The sequence below is a fragment of the Bombus vosnesenskii genome, unplaced genomic scaffold, assembly GCF_011952255.1.
Source record: "Bombus vosnesenskii isolate JDL3184/JDL3185 unplaced genomic scaffold, Bvos_JDL3184-5_v1.1 scf7180000013263, whole genome shotgun sequence".
NCBI lineage: Eukaryota > Metazoa > Arthropoda > Insecta > Hymenoptera > Apidae > Bombus > Bombus vosnesenskii.
Genome location: NW_022882923.1, coordinates 803,677 through 825,563, shown reverse-complemented (window position 1 = coordinate 825,563; position 21,887 = coordinate 803,677). Strand labels below are relative to the sequence as shown.

The 21,887-nt window shown below is 39.0% G+C and overlaps 1 protein-coding gene across 2 annotated transcripts; it reads left to right on the top strand.

Annotated features, from left to right (window-relative positions):
- Positions 1-10,313: 10,313 nt before the first annotated feature.
- LOC117233210 (GDNF-inducible zinc finger protein 1-like) lies at positions 10,314-12,635 on the top strand. Of its 2 annotated transcripts, none has more exons than XM_033493302.1 (4): positions 10,314-10,502; positions 10,748-11,044; positions 11,456-11,581; positions 11,793-12,635. In XM_033493302.1, exons 1-4 carry the CDS (start codon positions 10,494-10,496, stop codon positions 12,495-12,497), a joined length of 1,137 nt encoding a protein of 378 aa, XP_033349193.1. In that variant the 5' UTR covers positions 10,314-10,493; the 3' UTR covers positions 12,498-12,635. The 2 variants fall into 2 exon arrangements, with proteins under 2 accessions (XP_033349193.1, XP_033349203.1); XM_033493312.1 differs by having other exon boundaries at positions 10,326-10,502; positions 10,729-11,044; positions 11,793-12,634.
- Positions 12,636-21,887: the final 9,252 nt, after the last annotated feature.

Genomic DNA, 21,887 nt, shown 5'->3' with positions numbered 1-21,887 from the left:
ATGTTTCACGGACGCGTCTATTATATCATGATAATCTCGGGATTTATTACTTGGTGCTGGGCTTATTTTGACGGCGGCGTGATGCATTAAGCGACTCGCAAGTGGAAAATGATACGCGCGAATGTTAAATCTCTGAGGACCGTAATTAAAAGAATGCCCCGGGTGATCAACGAACGCTGATCGTTTCCTCGTCCAAATTTTTACTTACCTCCGAACTTTATGTCGAACTTCGTCATTTATTGTCGTACAGTTTGTTCTTGCAAAATGCGGTGTCTTTAAGTACGGTTATCAGTAGGTTGAATGTACTTGTGCATTTATGAGAATTTTGATGATTTAGGAACATATAGAACGCGTGTAAAGTATCCAAATACTTCTACTGTGTTTACAAGTTGATCTTATAAAAATGTGTTCATAAAAAGTATACATTCGTATTTCATTACAGCCTTAATGAAATCTCAAGATGTTCCGTATAACGCTGTGGACAGAAAAGTTCTCCTTCATAAGCGTTAGAATACTTTCGTGAGCAATTGTACGTAATACTTGACGCAGTAAAATTAGATACAACGGAATCTATTCCAACGAGAACTTAACGTCGCGGGTATAAAAGGCTAGGTCCTTTGCATCCTCGTGCGCCGATTGAATTTGCCAATTAATTGCCGACGAGGGATAAAGCCGGCGGACCGTGGATGAAAGAATAACGACGCGGAAACGAAACGAAATTTAAATATTCTCGCGGTATTGCCGACATTCCTCTGAACCTCCCCGGCTCACAGGAAGGGAGGAGCGCGAGCTCGGTGTAATTGCAAAATTGCATTAGCTTTGTGTTCTTCTGCCGTTCGCCCAGACGTAAGAGATACGCATGTAGAGAGCGTTGCATCAGATGATTCATATGGATTTTCATGTTTCCCTTCCACCACCCCATCCAGCGATAAGTATCGTTCTTTCAGACCGACGGACCGACGGCCGAAGCGAGATAAATCTTTCGTAGATTTTTGTGAACGCCAAGGGAATCATTATTGCGAGTGCTGATCACCTAGCCTTTTAATTATGGAAATGTACGGAATGCTTCCTGGATGTTAGGAGATACGAAACGTCCGCCGAATGTGTGTCTGATAAAGTACATGCACTTTGATAAAATACAGACACGTATCGGAGCTTCGTTATTATTCGCACGAAGCATCGTTGGAAAAGGTAATCTCCTTGAAAAGATATTTTCTCGGTGTATCCAAAATGCATATTTAACCTAATAAAGAAAAATATCATAGTTATATAACTGTCCCTAGAACTATATGCTTAAACGTGTGTACTATATAATGTACTAATATCAAAAAATGCTATATAATATATATAATCGATTAATAATTGATCCTCTAAGTCTATTTAGTTAGGTCTATTAAGTAATTAATCGTTCCCCAGTGTATTTTCTGAATAGTTCAATTATTAGGAAATTTTTCTTTATTCGATAAATAGAGAAAGAAGATTTGCAAGATCCATTGCAATTACTAATTCACGCAATAGTAACCTTATACTGAAAAGTTAGAATTACAACCAACGCAACCTACCCGATTCGCTGTTTCGTCTTATGCGTTCTTTTTCCAGGAAGCTCCTCGATATATAAATAAAAAACAAACGGAAGATAGTCCGTTTCGAGTAATCGTCGTTCCTTCGAAGATCTTCCGGTGAACTCTTAAAAAAATCTGTTATTCGTAGAAATTAGCGAACGGCTAAAAAAGAACACGATAAATCTAGGGAAAAGATCCCGCTGTCAGAGGAACGCGCGTAAGGACGAATCACGGTGGTTCGCAGCGAGTCGTACATTATGATTTAATGCTAACACTGTGGTAATGTCGTCAGAGGATTTCTACGTATAAATAATTCGCGTGTCCGGACACCCAACCCCGAGGATCTCGAGTCAGGATGGACAAGGGTGGAGAAAGCAGAGGCGGAGAAAGAGGTCGCCAGAGGGTGGAGCAGGGGTGGCAGGTTTTTAATGCGGCATCTCTGGGGGCGACGAGGATTACCAAGGCTAAAAAGGAAGTTTTTAATAATTTTTCATTTTCTCTATATTTATTATCGCGCGCTTCCTAACCGGAGGGGGGCCGCTGGAGACAATGGAGGGTTGGTACACTGGTCCGTCGTCCAGGGCTCTATAGGAAACAGCAAGGGGCGAATTCACGATTGTCAGTCGTCGTTGTAAAATTTTCATTCGTTTTGTCCTGGCTCTTTTATGCCCAGGTCTTGGTTGTTTTCGATCTTGCTTATGTAAAGTCGTCATTTAATACACAACTTGATTTAACGAAACTTCTCAATAATTTCTAATCAAATATGAAAACGAGCAGGTCGAATACGAAAAACCACTTCTTTTTGTTCATAACATTGAGTTTATGCATCGATACTTTTATTTTGCCTGATTATTAATATTTGTGGGGATGGGAATTTGATGTGAATAATTATCGGGAAAGTCGAGAGTTTAATATTAAAGAGGAAGAATAACGTAAATTCATCCAAGGATTTAAATGGGCGAGATTGAATGTATTCTGAATTCATCTATGTAGTTTGTTTGGATATGATTTATTATGTAATAGTTATTCGTAATTATTGAACGCAGTTAATTATCAATGGCTATTGTATAGAACAATTGCATCATTGAGTAGTTTTATTTTGTATTGGCCTGTAATAAACTACTATTATATTTAACAATTGCTTGTAGTATGTTTAGTTATAATTTTATATTTTCATGTTTATTTTCTAGGGATGATAATCTGTTATCGTTCTGAAGATAGCGTAATCGATATTTCTACAAGTTATTTCTTTACCAAGAAAATACCTACAGTATCGGCGTTATTGTGAAAGCATCGACAGCAAAGAAAATTACGTTTCCCAATCAGTGGATCCCTGAAGAAGCGAAAAAGCACGGGCTGGGTATTTCGTTAAGGTGAGCGACGGGACACGAGGAAATTTCAGCGAAGTATGCACCGAGGAAGAAACGACAGAGGGTTCGAGGCAAGGGAGAAATTTGTCTGTGCTAATTTGTTGCAGAGATCGCGGAATTGAAGGAGGCGCGATGTCTCTTCCGTTGGCCCAAAGCATTCCACCGCACGCCTTTCTTCCGGCCACCCCTGACTTTCTTCTCCACCCTCGTGAGCCTCAGCATCCTATCGCATTTTCTACGAGTTCCATTTCGAATTAGGTACAGCTCTTTGTCGATAAGGAAGAACGACAGTGGCGAAGGGGAGAGGAGTAGGAGAGTGGAAATTAGCAGGAACATCTGTTAATTAATTGATAGTGTCTAATTTGTGGCACTTTATTACGATATGAAAATATCTAACAGCGATAAATTACTAATTTATGTTTTTTTTATATCTTCTGTACGTCGTTCGAACAAAAATTTGTCGACGATCTACTCTATTTTTAAATTATATTTTAATGTATTTCAAATGCTAGAGGTAAGTTTGTATATTGACGTCTTGCTGGTTGAATCAGTCAGTTTGTCAAATCGGTAATTAAGGAGGGAAAAATTGCTTGAATCTGAGCTTCCCTCTTAATCCAATAAAATACACTCTCGACGTATTAATCAGAAACGCGGGGCAACGTGTTTCATAAGACTCGAAGTATCGTAAGAAGCCGGACGAAAACATCAATGTCAATAATAATTCATTGATTACTTAATTCATAGTTACCATGACGACCGCCTCTCGCTTTTCCCTCGCCTTCAAGCTGTTCTGTTTTTCTCGCTTCGGCGAAGGAGAGTTACGTGTTCCTTAAGCTCGCCTCACACGAAGTCGACAGATTTCGTGCGATCTATGTGATCGATTTACTTTTTCGAATAAACAGAATTTCTACGTTATTTTAATTTCATATTACCTAATATATGTATGTGTATTTTAAGAACGATGAGTTTCATATTACAGGTATATAAGATTCTTTAAAAGTGTATAACTTCCACTGGCTGTTTGTAAGCTTTGCATCAGATTAACTAGAACGTGAATCTCAAATCTTCTCGTTAGATACATATGAAAACAAGCACGAATATACGAGCAACATGAAACTGAAAGGATATTTTAATTACGCATCCTACTTTGAACTTCATATTCATTTACCATTTCTTTTATTATTACTATCAAATAATATATGTTCGATGTTCTTCTAGATCCATTTTATATTAAATATTCTTCTATATCCACTAAAAGTTAACTACGTAGTGCCATCAAATAAGAATTCGCGCATAAAATTAGTACAAACATCCATATTTTCAACTTCAAGTAAGAACCTGTGCAAACAAAGGGTAAATCTCATTTTTCTTCGACCACCATTCGCTTACTAAAATTTAATTACATAGTGTCATCGAAAGAGAATTTCTTTCCTATACAAAATTACTACAAACTTTTTATATTTCATCGATTTAAATTTCTACCAAAATGCAAAAGAAACGAATAAGTCGCGACAAAGTGAATGGGACAATCAGCCAGGCAGTGTACGTAGCTGACTGCGCCGAAAGTCTGGCGCGTTGTGAGCGTCGCATTAGCCTTGCTTACGGGTACGCAAGCAGGCAAGGAGAAACACGAAATGAATATTCAGAAGTTATTAGTCTGTAGTGAAATGTGACGGGGCTCACCCTTCTCGAAAACCGCCCTGGCCTCCGCCACATCGCCCACTCTTCCGTCTCATCCTCTGACTCTCGGCTGCTCCTCCCCCCCGTCCTGGGTGCCTTCGTCTCACCTCCTCGCGCCCTCAGCGGTATAGATTTTGCGATACATCCTGGCAGAAACACTCGCGAGCGAGCGAGACGCACTGCTTGCTCCGCTCGCTGCTACCAGTCGAAGAAGGGGTTGAAGCCTCGATGAAATAGGGGGGTTGGGTGGGAGAGAGGGCTGAAATCGTGAGAGATGAGAAGCTGGCAGGGAAGGGGACAAGGAACACCGGAGAGCAGGCCCGACGGGAACACGACGGAGCTAGCGAAAGAGCTTTATGCATAAGCTAAGAAACGCCATTGACGGGCACTGAGCACTGTATACATACTTTGACTGGAACAGTGCGCTCGATAAACAACGGTGTAGATAGCGCCTACGTGATGCTACCGTGTCACGTAGCCGAGATATTCTTCGCCCGGTAATGCGTACATCGTTTCTATGTGCCGACATCTCTAATTGCCCTAATTATATTAATACTCGCCGCGTTTAATGAAATTAACGGCAATGCACCGGTGAGAAGAAGCGTTGATTAAGAGTTGATGCTACTTGCAGTTTTTACGTAGTTTTCGATGGTTCGAAGCTTCTGCACGCCTGAAGATCGTGCAGATTTACATAACCAGCTATGAGTTAAGAGACATTTAATACCCTGATATTAGTAGGTATAGTAATTAAAGAATGAAGCTGATGCTTGTTAACCGCGTGTGTTGTGAGTGGGCTACGGATTTTTCTGCGTTTTTTGTATACAACATATCGAAGCTTTAAGACTCGTTATAGCATTCTTCTTCTATTGTTAGTAGGTAAAACAATTGTCTACCTATATAGAAATTTGCATAGATATCTGCAATCTAATTACGAGGAAAATTAAATTGTATTGTATTTTATTAAGGGTTACATTTAATAATAGCAAAGGTCTCATGACTTGCGTACGGATGAAAGTCTATGTATTGATATCTTGGGAATTCTTATTATAATAATTGTTAGCCAAGGTAGAGAACAAGGAAATACGAAGAGAAAGAAAAGATGACAAAAAGGAAAGGTGAAAATTTAGAATATTACTGTAAAAATATTAAACTTATCTACTGTGTGAAACATTGATTTATGACCATTCTCGGACCAGGAGTCGAAAATACTTCACAAACAGATGGATATCTGGGGAAACGATACGAACGGCTATAGAAACAGTAGCATCTTGGAAATGTGTTGTAGCGAACGATATTCAAATGGCATCAATTTCTACCGAATTGCTCCCTCTATATCTGGCCGCAACCTGGATGCAAGACCTTCCTTCGACTCCCTTCGCGAAGAGGGAGGAAACCGTATTGGCAGATAGCTACATCGTTTTACAACCCCTTATCTGGATAAGTTACGGATATCTATTCACCGTTTCTCTCTCCTCCGAAACTGTCTTCGATGGTGTCATCGATTTCCATGGAAATTCCTCTCAGATTCTACGATACGGAAGGGAAGCATCTAGAACGAATGATAAAAAACATATTCGATGTCCATTGCCTGATCTTATCTCTGTGCTTTTCTATTTGATGAAGATATATCGTGTCATTAAAATGTTGTCTTTTTATAAAATAATCAAATAACAGAGATGTATTAGACTAAGAACTGTAGAAGAATTATAATTGAAAAAACGTTACGGAATAACTTAATAAACGTTCTGGAATAATTTACATATAACAGATCAGCTATTAATATTAAAATCATATTATCGTTAAAGATGACGCGAGAAAGATTTAATATGTTTGGGCAGAACGGTCGAACATCTAGTGAAATATCGTGACACCCAGTACATCGCGGCAATTCCCTTCATCTGCTTATATTACACATACAATATCTGGGTATCGAAGTCGGTTGATCCTGGTAAGTTCTCTCCCTTGGCAGCGGGCTATACATCATACTTTCTTCTTTATTAAACTCATATTTTTCAAAAAGTCTCACCTCCGCTATCTGGTGTCGGCCTCCTCTCGCTCGCAACTCGGAAATCAGCTCCGGGGAGAACGAAAAATTCATTTGACTCTCGAGGATAAGATGAATATGAAAATTGCCTGGCTAAAAATGATTTACATTCGAACGTCACGTTGATGATATAACTGGAGGTGACTGTCTTGTCATGAATAATTTATTCCACCGGAAAATGATAGAAAAATATATCTATGCTCCGTGATAAAAATCACTTTCCGTTTTGACCGCCCGAAACAGTAAGCATTATTAACAGGAAACATAATCTTTTATCGAGAATAACGGGTATAATTCTATGTAAAAATTCAGGACTCGTTCAACGATAACTGTACGATGATTTAATTGTTATACATATATATACATAAGACATAAGAATGGTATAAGAAATCAAGATTCATCTCTGTGGAAATTTTGTCTTTTCAATAACTAAAATGTCGATTTAATTCTACTACAACGAAAAATAAAATATATAAATGTATCACACCGTTTCCCCGTGCGAATCATAGCTCAACAATTTTCGGTCAAAACATTATTTCACTATGAATGCTGTTGAGACCAGAGAGAGTTCTGAAAGGTAAAATATTTATTGAACAAATATATCACGCATCGTGATTCGAATATAATACTAATAAATTCACATGGTAAAACTTTTCTTAATACGTAACTTACATGTAAATCAAATTACAAAGGGTCTGTGTCGAAAATTTCTAACGATCACAGTGTGACTCTAAATCACAATGATTGTTGCGCTATCGTTTTTCAAAAACCATATTCGAAACGCTCGAGCAATGTATTCTTATTCTGCTACGCAAAGTCTGGTGGGAAAATATAATTCTCCGGTAGTTGGCTGACAATGGAGCCGAAAGGAAAACGAGGGGGAAGTTCTGTAACGAGCGACGCTTTCGTCGCGTGGCGATTTGTCTGTTCGCGGGTGGAGAAGTTCGGCCACTTTCGTTCGACGCGTCCTGGAGAGATTGGCCGTTCCACGGGCATAAAGAAGAAAGCCACCCCCTTTAGCCGGCTTTCAGCAAACTCTCTGCCACCCTCTCCTCATGACCCGAAACCGCGGCCGGTTATAAAGCATTCTTCCAGTTTATTAGACGGAGACTCGCGGGCTTCTTTTTATATTAAGCATGTGCATTATTAATGCGCGAGTATAACCGTAAAATGCTGATGAAAAAAAGTTGCGGAGCCCCACGGGCGTTTCTTCGTGGCCAGGCGGGAAGAAGGCTCCTGCGAGATTGCTGCTTGACCGACTATTCCTTCCTCGGTTCCGCTTGATAACGTACTACGAATTTTCACAAACAAATTCTCTTTCCTGTTTAATCTAACTCACATTTTGTAATTTTAACGGTGCCACAAATGTTTCATCTTTGGTTCGGTTTTTCTTTATGTAGTTAATAGCTTAGAGAACGATTTGTTTGCCTTCTCTGTTCTTTGAGTAAATACGTAGTAACATTAAGATGTAATTGATTAAAATGCTTTTACAATTATTGCAATACTTGTAATGATAATAGATCCGAGTTACCTTTCTTTTCGTTAATTTGTTAAAGATTAATAAATTAATAAATGTTACACGGATCTAACGATACAGAGCTACAAATGCAGAAAATTTTTAGATAAACGATTAAGAGATTGACAATCCAAATATAATGAAATAGTTCATAATACACGAATAGTCATAAATTAAATTAAACTTAATAAACTCGAAGCTACTAACTCGATCGAACTCAGTGTCCTTTAATTTTCCAATTTACAACTTATCTTCCCTCCTCGTCACGTAATTACGTATATCAATCGATACTAAAGGAATTCATTAGACACGACGGCAGTAAATTATTCAGCGTTACTGACAATATTTTGATCGACCGATAAACCAGGTGGTAACCAGGGACGTTCCTCGCGTTCACCCATTCCATCCTCTGGTGGCCGCTGAATATTTCATCCGAAAGATCTGTATTTTTCTTCGGGTGATTGTCATTCGACGAGGAGCAGAAGCGACGGGGTATGCCGGCAGGCTGAAGCAAAATCAATTATTCATCCGAATTGGTCGGGAAAAAGTCCTAATTATCCGGGGCAAATACAAGCTTAATACGCGGAGAGAAGTGTACCAGCCTTCTTCGTCCTCACTCCTCCCCCTTCCCCTGACCCTCTCTTTTTCGTTCACCGAGCCCTCCATCGGTTAGTACTTGGGCTCTCACAGTCGGTCTTCAGGCTTCCTTCTTACCGTGAATAACCATTTGTATTTCCAATTAGCTTTGCTAATAAGAAGACGGAGGCATTGCCGTAGTTAAAAAAATGTATAACCTCATCCAGCCACTGGGGAAATAAAGAAAAGCGCCGCTCGGGTATGACAATACCGGCGGGTCGAGCGGGGTTATACCGGCTGAACTACAATTAAAAATCCTCGCTTCACCCTCGCTTAACCCTGCTTCCTCCTTATGCCGTATTAACGACCAGGACGTGCAGGGAGGGGACACGAAACATCCTACCAAACATCCAGCCTTTTTTTCCCAATTTTATGCTTGACCCCATCTCCGCCCCGTCCTTGTCCAGCCTCCATCCTCTCACTGTCCGACTGTCTGCCTGTCTGTCGGTTAGTTCGTATTCTATCTTTATTTCAACAACTCTTCGGTTTTGCCACGATGCGACGATAGCTTCGTTCGATTCACAGTGAACAAGTTTGTTCTTTTACGAAAGTGAACAGTGGTTCTGTGGTGGATGGCTGTGAGATGATGTTAATGTCGCGTTTGTAATACGTACACCGATGGCTACTTGTGAAGCTCGAATTAGAATCTTACAGGAGAAGTTTGAAAGTATTCAGTGGCTATAAAAGGCATTGGCACAACATTGTATTTATTATGGTATTTACATATTAAATAATTAGGTCCAAGTATGTTAAAATTCGTATCATTTAGTAATTAGTCAGTAATTAGTAATCATACGAGCAGAGAGATTTGATACCGCGAAACTGAAACATAGAACCTGATTAAAAAACGGTTAATGGAAAGACGAGGGCGTGTGTCGATACCGTTTGTATTCATTGTATATTTAAATACAATACGGTTTGTTCTTCGACCTTGACAAAGCTGAAACCTTAGGATCTGTCGGAAATGAAATCGTTTCCTTCCTTCTTGTTACTTATTCGAAATGGAGACAGTGAAAATTGTTCATTTTGAAATTATAAAAAAGATTGGAATTAAATGGACCTTATATGAAAAAATTTTAACGAAATTATTATTACAATTATTATGAAAAAAAATTTATTAAAATAAAATATTTAAATGAAGTACAGTTACAAAGATATAAATTAAAATTCGTATAGTAGTGCAAATCCATCTTTTTCAAGAGTAAAAGTACAATTACGAAATTCAATAAAGATATGAAAAATCATCGAGTAATCAAGGTTTTCGAACCAGAAAGACAGAAAGGCAATATACGGTCGGAAAGACCTTATCCGAGATTTTAGCGTTAACGAGTGATAACGTTATCGAATAAAAATGCGAGCGAATGTTAATAGAAAAAGTATTGCTATAGCAATCATTAGGGATCGATCAGGAGGTCGAATTTCATTGAAGGCAGTCCCGTGTTTGCAAACTTGGATTTTCGTGCGGCGACTCCGCCAGGCGCCCTTTGTTGTGCCAACCATCAAAGTCAGCACGAGGTCAACTAAACACAGTTTCTTCTCCGTCACTGTCGTCAACGCGATGTGAAATGTGTGTCGTGTGCTGGCATTCTCGATCACGTACTCGTCGAATTCGATCCGTAGTGAATGAATCAAAATATCGGAACTGCGCGTGGTGAACGAAAATTCTGGTATTTCGCAGGACGCTGATGCCTTACGTAAGTAAATCTTCTTGCGTATTCGTGTAAATTAACATTTTCAACGATTAATCTTAGAGTAATATGTTTTGCCACAAACATAATATAATTAACAATTTTTATTATTACACGTAATGTTTAATATTTTAAGTATCTTTACAATTTGTATGCTGTAGTGAATGAAAGAGTTGCTATTTATTTCTTATTTCAATACCGATGTATTTTGACATTATCGATGTATGTTCAGTTGATTTACTTCGCAATAGACGACAATGAGAGTGAAAACCGTGCCGAGACAGCGAGTAATTCAGGACAACAGAAACATCGAATCACAGTCGGAATCTTCTAGTGTAAAGTCTGAAAGCACGGGACGATCTTCAAACGACGACAAGAAAGATATGTCGGAAGCTGGCAAAGATGAGTTACAAGGATCGAACGAAGATGCGATTGATTTGAATCAGAATAAAATCAAATCAGAAGATCGATCGAAATCAGTAGCGAAGAAGGACAAGGAGACCTTGAAATATTCGGAGGAAGTATTAGATATGTCGATTAAACTGAAGGTACGATGTGTGACAGCTGTGTTTATGTGTACGTATGTGTGTGTGTGTACATCGGTATTCGTGGACGACATGATAACACACTCTTGAAAGTCGCCATGACGCAAATATAAACGGTTACATTGTAATGTCATTCCCTTGAATTTATTAAATAATTCTTATTCGTTACGTGTTAATTATAATTTGTAGACGAAGAAATTCTTTTGAGAATGGATATTTGTAGAAAAAGAGTATTCTCAACGTTATACAATATAACATTTATTTCTATTGAGTAATTTATTTTCGTTATACAATTTGTGCCAGCTCGATGTACCCGAATGATATTGTTTAACTATACTGTTTTCAAATTGTATAAGTTTATGCAAATCGTACAATCGTGCAATTCTTGCAAATCCAATAAATTCGTTTTTATAGGGCGAAACCTCTGCGGAAGGAGATTCAGTTCTTCTTAGTTTGATAGCTGGTCCAAGCTGCAAGTATTCCAATTCGCAGTCAACCGAGGATGTAAAGGAATCTGTTAGTAACGACGACAATGACAATGTATGATGTATTTCTATGTTTGTATATTAGAGACTGTATATCAAAATCTGCTGAGAATATGCTACATTATACTATTTATGAAGTATGGATGATTTTTTTGAAACAAAGAAGATCTGATCTACAGTCTGCTAATGAATAAACACCCGTAATCTAAAAACTAATTATAATATTTCCATGTTACTATATCATGAAATTAATCAATATATTCTAGATACTACTTCCAAAGACAGATCTGGAAAACTCCTCGGCGGCTGGTTCCTCGAGGATAGAAGATTCAGGTCCATGCGAAAACAAATTAACCACACAAACTACCAACGATTCGGATAAACCATCAGAAGCTCTTAATTTGTGTAAACGAGATTGTCAGGACGAAGATGATTCGAATCACGGCGTAGGTTCCGATGAGAAATTAAAGGACACTTTCCTTTACAAGATCATGACAGATCCAACGTTCTTAGAAAACATACAGAAGCACAAGCAAACGAAACGATACACGTGTCCGTACTGCAAACAAGAATTTAATAACAGCGATGAACAGGCCGACCACATGGATGCGAAGAAAGACGAATCGAATCAGGTGGTTTGCTGCGCATGCAAAAAGACTTTCGCGCAGAAACGATACCTAAGGTATCATCAGAGGTGTCACTCGGAGCGGACCATGTTCACCTGTGATATTTGCACGAAGAAGTACACCAGAATAGACAATTTGTCGAGACACAACGCGTTTCATGTGAATCCAGACAAATTTTCATGCAACTACTGCGAGAAAACGTTCGCGAGGAAAGATCTGTTGAACAAGCATTTGAAGTGTCACGACAACAAGTATCGCTTCTTCTGCGAGATATGTCAGAGATATTTCAAAGGGCCGCTCTCGTTGGAAAACCACAAAAAGAATTTTCACTCTAAGGCTGCATAAGTTTTTAAGCATATTTATAACTGTATTATAGCTGTAAGCTGTAGCATATAAGTGAGAGACTAAAATCTTAACTAGTCGCTAATTAAAATGACTCAATATAAAACTTGTATATCATAGTCGATCAAATTAGATGCAGAGTGAATAAATCTTGGGTAAGGAACATTGTATAGAAAATAAATTAAAAGAATACTATCTGGATCTTGTATCATTTATCCTGAATTTAGTTGAACGCGAAAAATCTGGATTCTTATTATGTTTTATTAGTCGTTACTTTTTTATTCGCTATGTCATTAAATTGCTTAATGCTAGATTAATTAGTAATGAACAGTTGATCTCAGTTTTTCTAAGTGCTTGTTGTTCATATACACGTATGAAATGTAAAACTTTCATACAGATTTCCAAAGTTTTTATATAGAAAGAGAAATGCTATTTTGAAATATAATATTTCTTTCTACAACGATACGTAACATTTTTCCAACAAATGAGTGGATTAATAATATAGCCATAATGAATTAATCAAACGCTTCTCGAACGCCTCTAAAGCTCTTTAATTCTTCCAATATAGAACCCGCACGCTGTGACAATATCATCTAATTTCTTGCAAAAGTCGCTCCACAGTACGTGTTCCATATTCCTGAAAGAATCGAATGAAGCGAGAGACTTCATTGATCCATTGTTTAAACAACAGAGAGACTTTCGAAGGCATTGCACCCGTACGAGGGATTCAGCAAAAAACCAGAGAAACACTACAAGAAAACTCTTTTACCTTGAATACCTCGCGTGGTCTCGAGAAGTACCTCCGCCCCTTTCTTTCTCTCTTTCCTTTCGACTCTCTTCCTTTTCTTTTTTCCTTTTTTCTCGTTTGCCCGCTTCCTCTTCGTCGTCCATTCCCCCCATTGCCTCCTATTGCACCACGGCGTTTTCTCTCACTCCTTATACCTCGAACTTCCAGTTGGAATCTAAAACATAATCCGTTTCTTCCGTTCTACCTCTCGCCCTGGCCACTTCGCGAAAAAAAGCGAGCAGTCTGTTTGTTTCGGCTCAAAGGGCACCGCGGCGCTGCAATAAGGAGCACTTTGAAAATCCGACGTATTACCACGAGAGAGCACATCCAATCGCGAAATAGAACAACCCATGAAGGTTGACCCGCGTCCTTTTCCCCTCCATCTTCACCTTCACCCCCTCCAACCTCCTGTTTTCTTATTTTTTTCTTGGCAGCCTTCTTCCAACTCTCTCGTCCCCTCACCACTTTTTCCTTTTTCTTTATCCCCCCCCCCCGTTCTTCACTTTCTCTGTCTTTTCCTGTTACTCGCCTTCCACTCGGTCCCCCAGTTTAATGCAATTAAGTCGTGCGTTAAAATATCGTTCTTAATTCGCCGGCGGCACCTTTTGTTTCCTCTGTGGTTTAGCGCGAGGCAGCTTGCGTCGACTCTTCATTCCTGCCACTCTTTCCCTCTGTTTCCCTCCTCTGGCCACGCTTTTCGGCTCTTTTTCTTCGCTTTCCACCTTGTTCCTCACTCCTAAGGAGGGAACACACACGGTTGGACCAAGTCGCGAGATGAAACTTCCCTTTTCACGTTTGCAATTATTTTTTCACTCACCAACCTGTTTCTTGATGTCCTTCTTATTGAGCACGATTGTGCTTTTACGTGTTTCACTTTGTGCGCATTCAATGGCGAGGGACTTTGTTCCGGACTGCTTTATCCATTTGATACGATGTACTGTCTAGAGTATGCGTAGGTTGCGAAAACTATTTTCTCTGGGGTTTCAAAGAAGTTTACTTGTCAAATATCTGTGTGTGTTCTAGGTAGCTATGAAGTTGGAGTAATTATATCGTCCGTTAGAAAAGTGACACATTTGAGAAGAGAAAAGTTTTTAAAATGCGAAATTCGAAAAATTCGAAAATGCCACTCAATTTCTAGCGAATAGCTCTCCTTTAGAATAAATTTTTGCTGTTATCCGTGAACTGACAGTTCTTGGGATGTGTCATCTAGAAAATTGACATATGTGGAAGTTGAGTTGTATGCTCGGAACGAAGATAAAAGTAAAGAAAAGGGTATAATAACTGAAAAGCTTTCATACCTTCTGATTTCGCCAAAATATTTTTATTGTACGTTTTATACTTCTCTCCTATTTTTATAATAATATCTCGCTATATCAATTATCCTCGGACGTTCTAGATGTCCTTGCTAAGTCAAAGGATTTTTACGAATTTTTACAGGAGAGCGCAGAAGGAATGCGACGTTGCTTCTCTTTCGTTTACACCTCTTTTTCAACCTCTTGTTACGTTCATGCTTGTCCCTTTGATCCGGCTTATTCGGCCGGCGTATGTCGTGGAGCTGACCAAAAATGTAACAAAGTTTTCGCGAACGTCCTGGCACGAATGCCAGCAGAGATTTTGTGGTCTCTTTGCCGCGCGTCGAACTCTGTTCTTCCTTTGCGTGTTTGACCATCCTCGTCCTTTTGACAATTACATGTCCGGCAAGATTCTTGAATATTCATCAGGAATTCCTCGATTCGTGAAACTGCGTTTGAAGTATTCTTTACTATTCGATGTCGTATTGTAAAGGAGGTTCCCAGAAAAATTGTTATGCGGTGATTTCAGTTTTTTCTTACTTAGTTAGGAATTTTTTGAAGCGATCAACCACTAACTTCGAAACACGTTTATTTTTCCGATTCCAAAAGTTCTTTCTTCGAAAGGAAAAAATTGCAAATATTTGCCAATTTATTTATACCATAGCTTCCTTTTTCTTTTCATTCTTTCTTTATACATGAAAACGATTAGAATAAGAAATATATTTTCCATACTTAATGAAGAAATGTGTATGTGAGAATATTATATTTCCAGTTGCTTTACAAAGAGAGAAGGAATCGGAAATAGAGTAGTTTAGGGGTGGTTAGAGGGTAGATGTAATGAATCTCTGGATGTCGAAGAATGGACATTTCCACGTTACACGCGTCTGTAATATCCTCGCCCTCCCGTTGTTCCTTAATCTCTCCTCGCAGCAAAATTTAAGGCATTATACTACGGAAGAATCCCTTTGATGTCGCGCTTTACATACAATATTTACATACTATCGAGGGAAGACTTTAAACTTCTTGAAGATATTTTGGAAGCCCCGGAGTACTTTCCGCCGGGCTTGCTGCATTAAGAATTTAAGGAGGGGTAGACACGGTGGCATTTATTCATTCGGGTATTAATGAAAAGTTCTCGTGGCATTTAGTACAGAAGTAAACATCGTTGAAAGCTCATAAACGGTACCAGGGAATTTATCGATAATTTAACGATTTATTCATTTATCAACCAAATACTTGTTATTCATTTAAATTAATTCTTTCGTTTTTACTGATTATGTCGTTATTTCTGATTAATTCTTTCGTAAAGAAACTTTCGTTTTTACTGATTATGATAGTTGTAATGATCATCAACGTATCAGCTCGTATTTCTTTTTTCCATAAAAAGAGTAATTCAGCCGGATGAAGCGAGATTGGTTGGTCTTTCGGAAAGCAACGAATCATCTCGCCTTTTCCCGGTTCGTAATTAACTTGCCCAATTACGAACAATCAAAGCGGCGCTAGAAGCAAATAACTCGACGCGGTGACAATGCGAAGAAAAATCTCAGCCCCTGTTTCTCGTGCAACCCCTTCACGGGGGTGGTTTTCGACGCTGCCGTCCCGGCAGCCACTTTCCGATGTTTTTTCAACGCGGTAAAGTAAGCATAAAAACAAACGTCACGACTTGAGTCGAGACGAAAGTGCACGCATGCAGACTCACGTGGCAGAGTCGGAAAAACGAGCGGCAAAATGCCGGGGGAGGAAAAACCGTGGCGCGCAGATTACTTTACACGCTGTTCGTTTTCTCCGACTCAGGTAGAACTTGAAGTCGACGCGGAACAGCCAACCTATTCGAGAAAAACCAAAGCTACCTGTCACCGGTTCCAAGGACGACAATTGACGACAAAGAGCTTGAAAACTACTTCTGATGCCATCAAGTGCGCGTTCAAAGGAACGCTCGCGTGCGTTCAGCGTATTTCAACGATGCTTTTACGTCGCCTGCTATCTTCTTCCCTTAATACCTTTATTTCAAGCCTGTAAATAATTCTCTACCTACATATACAGAATCGATGGAATTAAATTTACAAGTTTAAAAATATTATTCTCTCGAAGTAGAAGGTTTCGATACAGCATACAACTAAATTAGTCGAGATACGAGAGCCAATTTTTAATGTTTGGTGAGAAATTACGAAAAACTTTCAATTCGATAAGTTATTCATTTCTGTGATTGACAAACTAATTGACAATAGCTTTATGTAATTAGAAAATAGCTGACTAATAATTTTAACCTCCAATATTAAGAATTATTCGAACGATAGAAATTTTAGATCTTGTTTGAATTTCGTTATAAAATGTAAGTAAATATAAAATATTTAAATATTGAATAATATGAAATACTTTAAGGGTGCAATTTTTTTTTTACTACTAAAAAGCATCGTAAAGGATCAAGCATTATTCGTCTAACTGTAAATAGCTTCGATATTGATCTTCTTTTTTCCTTTAAACAGAATCCTCCATTTTTGCCCGAACGTAATGGCCTCAATAATTTGCTCTCTCACTGCACCGTTGATACTGTTGAGATGTGGTGTTACTTCGTTCGTACATAGCTCGGCGTCTAAACGCAGGAAAGCTCGCGCGCAGTATTCATTTTGTTTTCGCAGCCACGTATTCTCTTTTGTGATACGCGGCTTTCTGTATTACCATGAGTTCGTACGCCAGGGAACAAGGACTCGTTACGAGACAGACGGTTGTCCTTTGAGTTTTGCTCGCTTAGATTAATATTATATCAATGCTGTGTCAAAGAGAACACCTCTTCCCACCCTCTTTTTCACCCTCTCTATAACGAACGAGGACCCTTTCGCACGTTCGAGGCTCGCTTGAGTGGCCGAGCAACGAGTACCTCGTGAATAATTGACGCGCGAAGCGCGGACCACGAATGCCGTTGAAAACTCTTCGGATTTACTTCGACAGAAGTCCGATTCTACCAATCGTCGAGCGTAGAATGCGAGAAACTCAATCTTGCAGCTAGGAAATTCTTTTTTAGTTTTATATACCAACTAGGAAAAATTCGAGAGATGGTGATTTACAGGAATTAGGAATTCTTTTAAATTGAAAATCTGCGAGGATAGTTTGTTGTGTAAAGAGTTTTGAGTAATGAAAATTAACATTTCTTCTTGATTCGAAGATTGTCACGCTCAAATAGTGAAAATTTGTTGAATAATCGAGTTGGAAACATTGTTGCTTTTCGTCACGATCAGTAAAACAAATTTTTTCTCAGCGATTACGTCACTCCTTGTTCCAATGGCTAAGTAGAGGCTCGGTTTTTTTCTACGGCAGCCCAACAGACTGGAACATTCTCCGGAGGGTTGGAAGATCGTTTTACATCGGACTCGATATTCCAAGCTCGTCGGCTGGTTTTCCCGACGCGGAATTATCGAGGGGTGGCGCGGCGAGAATTAAGGCTTCTTGCGGCATAAAAAATCTGTGTAATCAATTATCGAACCTTTTACCCCATATTTCACGGCCAATGAGTCGCCACCCCCTCTCCTTGAAGCCCTCCGCGTCGGCTGTGCGAGACTCTCGACCCACCCTCGACACTTTTTAGCCGCTGTGGCTGCTTCTCTTTCCTCAGGTTTTCAGCCTCTCTTTTGCCCCCCTCACCAAGGGTTCGGCCTCTTCTTCTATCCGTTTCCTGCTTCAGAGACGCCGTAGACGAGCCTTTGTTTGGGATATCAAATATTTATTTTCTTAAATAACGCAGATGCCCGGCAGAAGGCCGGATCGCGAGCATTCCCCCCTTAATAAATTATCAGCGATTATTGGCCGCGTTTGCCTAGCTACCTCTGGAACCAAGCGTTTTCTTCTTTCTTTATCCTCTTCCCGGTGCCACTCTTAGGAAACCGAGCAAGTTGAGCAGAATCGATTCGGCATTCCGCTTCCTTACATTTGTTGACCAAATATTTCATGAAAAGTTTTCATTTCTTTTTTCTTTCCTTCTCCTTTTTTTCTTTTTCGATGAGCGAGGTAAAATACATTATTTACTGGGAGGAGGAAAAATTGGGGGAAATGTTTACGAATGGTACTTCTCTATGTATTCTGTTCATTTTCAACGATATAACAATGCCAAGGAAGGCTGTGTTTTAAGAAAAACAATTGAGAAGAGCGAATAAGTGATCTTCCATAAATTATTTGATATTATTGAAATGAAAATAAGCTGAGGTTCTATTGTTGGAAATTGAAACGCTTTCTGTATATTGATTGGAAAATGGATCAACTCCGTAAACTGAACGGTACAGGAAAACGAGTTACATGACGTTACATGAAGTGTTCCTTTGTATTTATGTCTTTTGGTGTCTCGAGAATTAGATATTAATCGTGTACTTATATAATGAAATTAAGAAACTTGTTGGAATACAATGATATTATACACATAGACACAAATAGTCTTATACAGACACCTATGCAGGCATTTGAACAGGACACTTACACAGGTCATACCCACTACTGTAAAAATCTTTTAAGGGACCATGGGTCACTACGTACAGTCAGTCTGAGAGTAACTGGCCAACTGTCAACAATCCATAAATTCTTTACCTGCACACTTTGTTAATTATACCATATCACTCACTTATATTTTAAATACATTTGGTTCTGTAACTCTGTTTAATAAATATCACCTAATATTATTTCAACACAAACATTGTGTCTTCCACAGATTATTTATCTTAACTTTAAGATTAAATTCTAACAAAACTGATAAAAAGATGGAACTGATCAGTTTGACATCTGAGAGGTTCAATTATTATCATATTTGTTGCTTCCTCGTCTGTAACTTCATCGTGTATAGTAATTTCAATAACAATCCGCACATGGAATCCATCGTACAGACATTTCTCAACGTTGTATCATACATTACCACGAAAGAGGGCTAATCAATAAGGTCACAAAAGAAGCAGCGCGCCCTGTTAGCATTTAAACAATGAGTGGAATGTTTTCCGCGTGTATAGCCACGAATTCTAATATTAATTTTTATCGAGAATCAAAGCTTATGGAAGGTGGTTCGATAGAGGGTGTACGCTCGACGTGCTGACATATTGATTAAAATGTGAGCGAAGAACGCTTTGTTTCTCTCGTGTCGGGGAAAAAATCATCGCCGTGCTAATTTGAAAATATTGAAGCCACACCGAAGCGTAATAAAGAGAGAGAAAGGGAGGAGAAGCGGGTGAACGGGCGAAAAAGCAAAGGGGGTGGCGTGGTCGATTTATGTACTCCGGCATTCTACGTACGAGGCGTTCGATGGGAAACGTCGCGTCCCCGATACCGATAGGCCTGGGCCTCCTTTGTTTTCTACTAATTAAATTGGCCCACGACCCTTTCGCCACCCCCTCTCCTCCACCCTTTAACCCTTCGCCGAAGCGACCATCGTTTGAACTTTTTCTCCTCGCCGACGATTTCGAAGGGTTTCGCCATCGGTTTCGCGAGATGGACTAATTAATTACCGTGGAAGTGGCCCGTTCATCCTGCTACCTCCTCCCTATCCTCCCCACCCCTTAAGGAGATTTAGCTCTGCGGCTTGGCAGTTGATTTACGCTATACGCGTTATACGATCCTTGTACCTGTCCCCTTGATCGAACCGTGGATTTTCACATGTGTCGTACCGGAAATCAAAGGAAGAATTTGATGGCAATTTAGTCGAGAGTTCGGTCGCGATGGGAACGTTTGCTCCGCGATTACGTGCCTATTAATTCGTTCAAGTTACCCGAGACGCGGTTTGAAGAGTTGCAATATGGCTTTAATTGGCAATGATACGTATTATTGGTAACTTTATCGACAAGATTTATTTATTTTATGAAATTTCATGTGACAAATTGTTGCGAACATTTTGCTTACACAGGCTCGGTCTTATTCTACTTACGTAATATTCGAACGCTTACAGTTCAGTACAGGTAAAGCATAGCAAGAAGGAAATTTCAGAATTATATTGATAATATCGAAAAACTATTTATGAATACATGCATATTCGAAACGTTGAAGTAATACTAAAATGAACTTTATATAATACGTGTAATAAGTTGAAAAAATTATTCGATAAATCTCGATGTAACTGCTCTTAAGCGATTTTAAGTAATTTCTTCTATGAAACTAACTTTGCGAAACTAACTTGACGTTTATTTCAAATTCTTATAATCATACTGACTGTTTTAGTGATTGTTTTTTTGATAATGGACAATCGTACAATTTTTCAAATCTTTCTGCACGAAGAATTATAACATCTTTTATAATTTATATTTCCTTTATGATCTGTAATCCTATTATCCTTTATAATTTTTGCTTAAATACGATTATCATTCTCAAGCTACGACTATGTTAGCTAACTACAACTGCAACTACAACTACTAGTCTGCAACTATGCAGATGCTAAAGTAACGTTTGAAACATTGCTGATCGAATGATTTTACGTGCCGTATTTCATTTGATAAAAATTTCTCAACGCTACGTGGCAGAAAATAGATTGCAAGCTATGAATAGAACATGAGGAATTGAAGGAACGAGGAATAAACTGCTACGGCCTTCGTGCAAGCCGACAAACGGTCCAATATTGTTTAGACAGCTACACTGAAGTAACTACAGTGAAGTGGAGAACAGAGAGACGAAAATTGATTCGATCGTCGTGATCGTATATGGTCTATAAATAGTGGCACCGATGATGGAAGGCTTTAAACGAGATGATATGGCCTGTGATCGACCCAATCAATGCATCCACTAAATCATCGTCTAAACTGACGGCTGCGACACAGCTAGTTAATATCATACTGGTGGTGGGCGACCGGAAGGGGCCACTCATCCAACGATTGTCGATGCGTGGCATCTTTATAGGATCACGAATTGTGACGCACTGCTTTTCGTTTCCGCGTATCATCAGATCAGGCTATTAAAATCTTACGTTTTTCTTCGATCGATCAAAAGAACAGAAATTTAGGAATTTATTTTTGTTTGGAATATTTAAATTTATGTTCGCGATGAGACCGTGGCAATTTCAAAGAAATTGAATATTCATTTTTAATGGACGTCCAAGTACAATGATCTTTTTATAGTCGAGTGATTATTTATTATTTAACATCGAAAGGAAATGCGATAAAGCGAAACGAGAAGGGTGCTACGCATGACTGAAACGAACGTCACGCTAAGTGGGTGCTTCGATACAAAAAAGAAGGTGCAATTGGTGTCACGTTTCCTGTACCTATAGTCATGTTGAATACAGGAATAAGTATTCAATCTTCTAAATTAACAGGTGTCAAAATGAGATTGGTTTCTGTATATCATTTATAAAGTTAT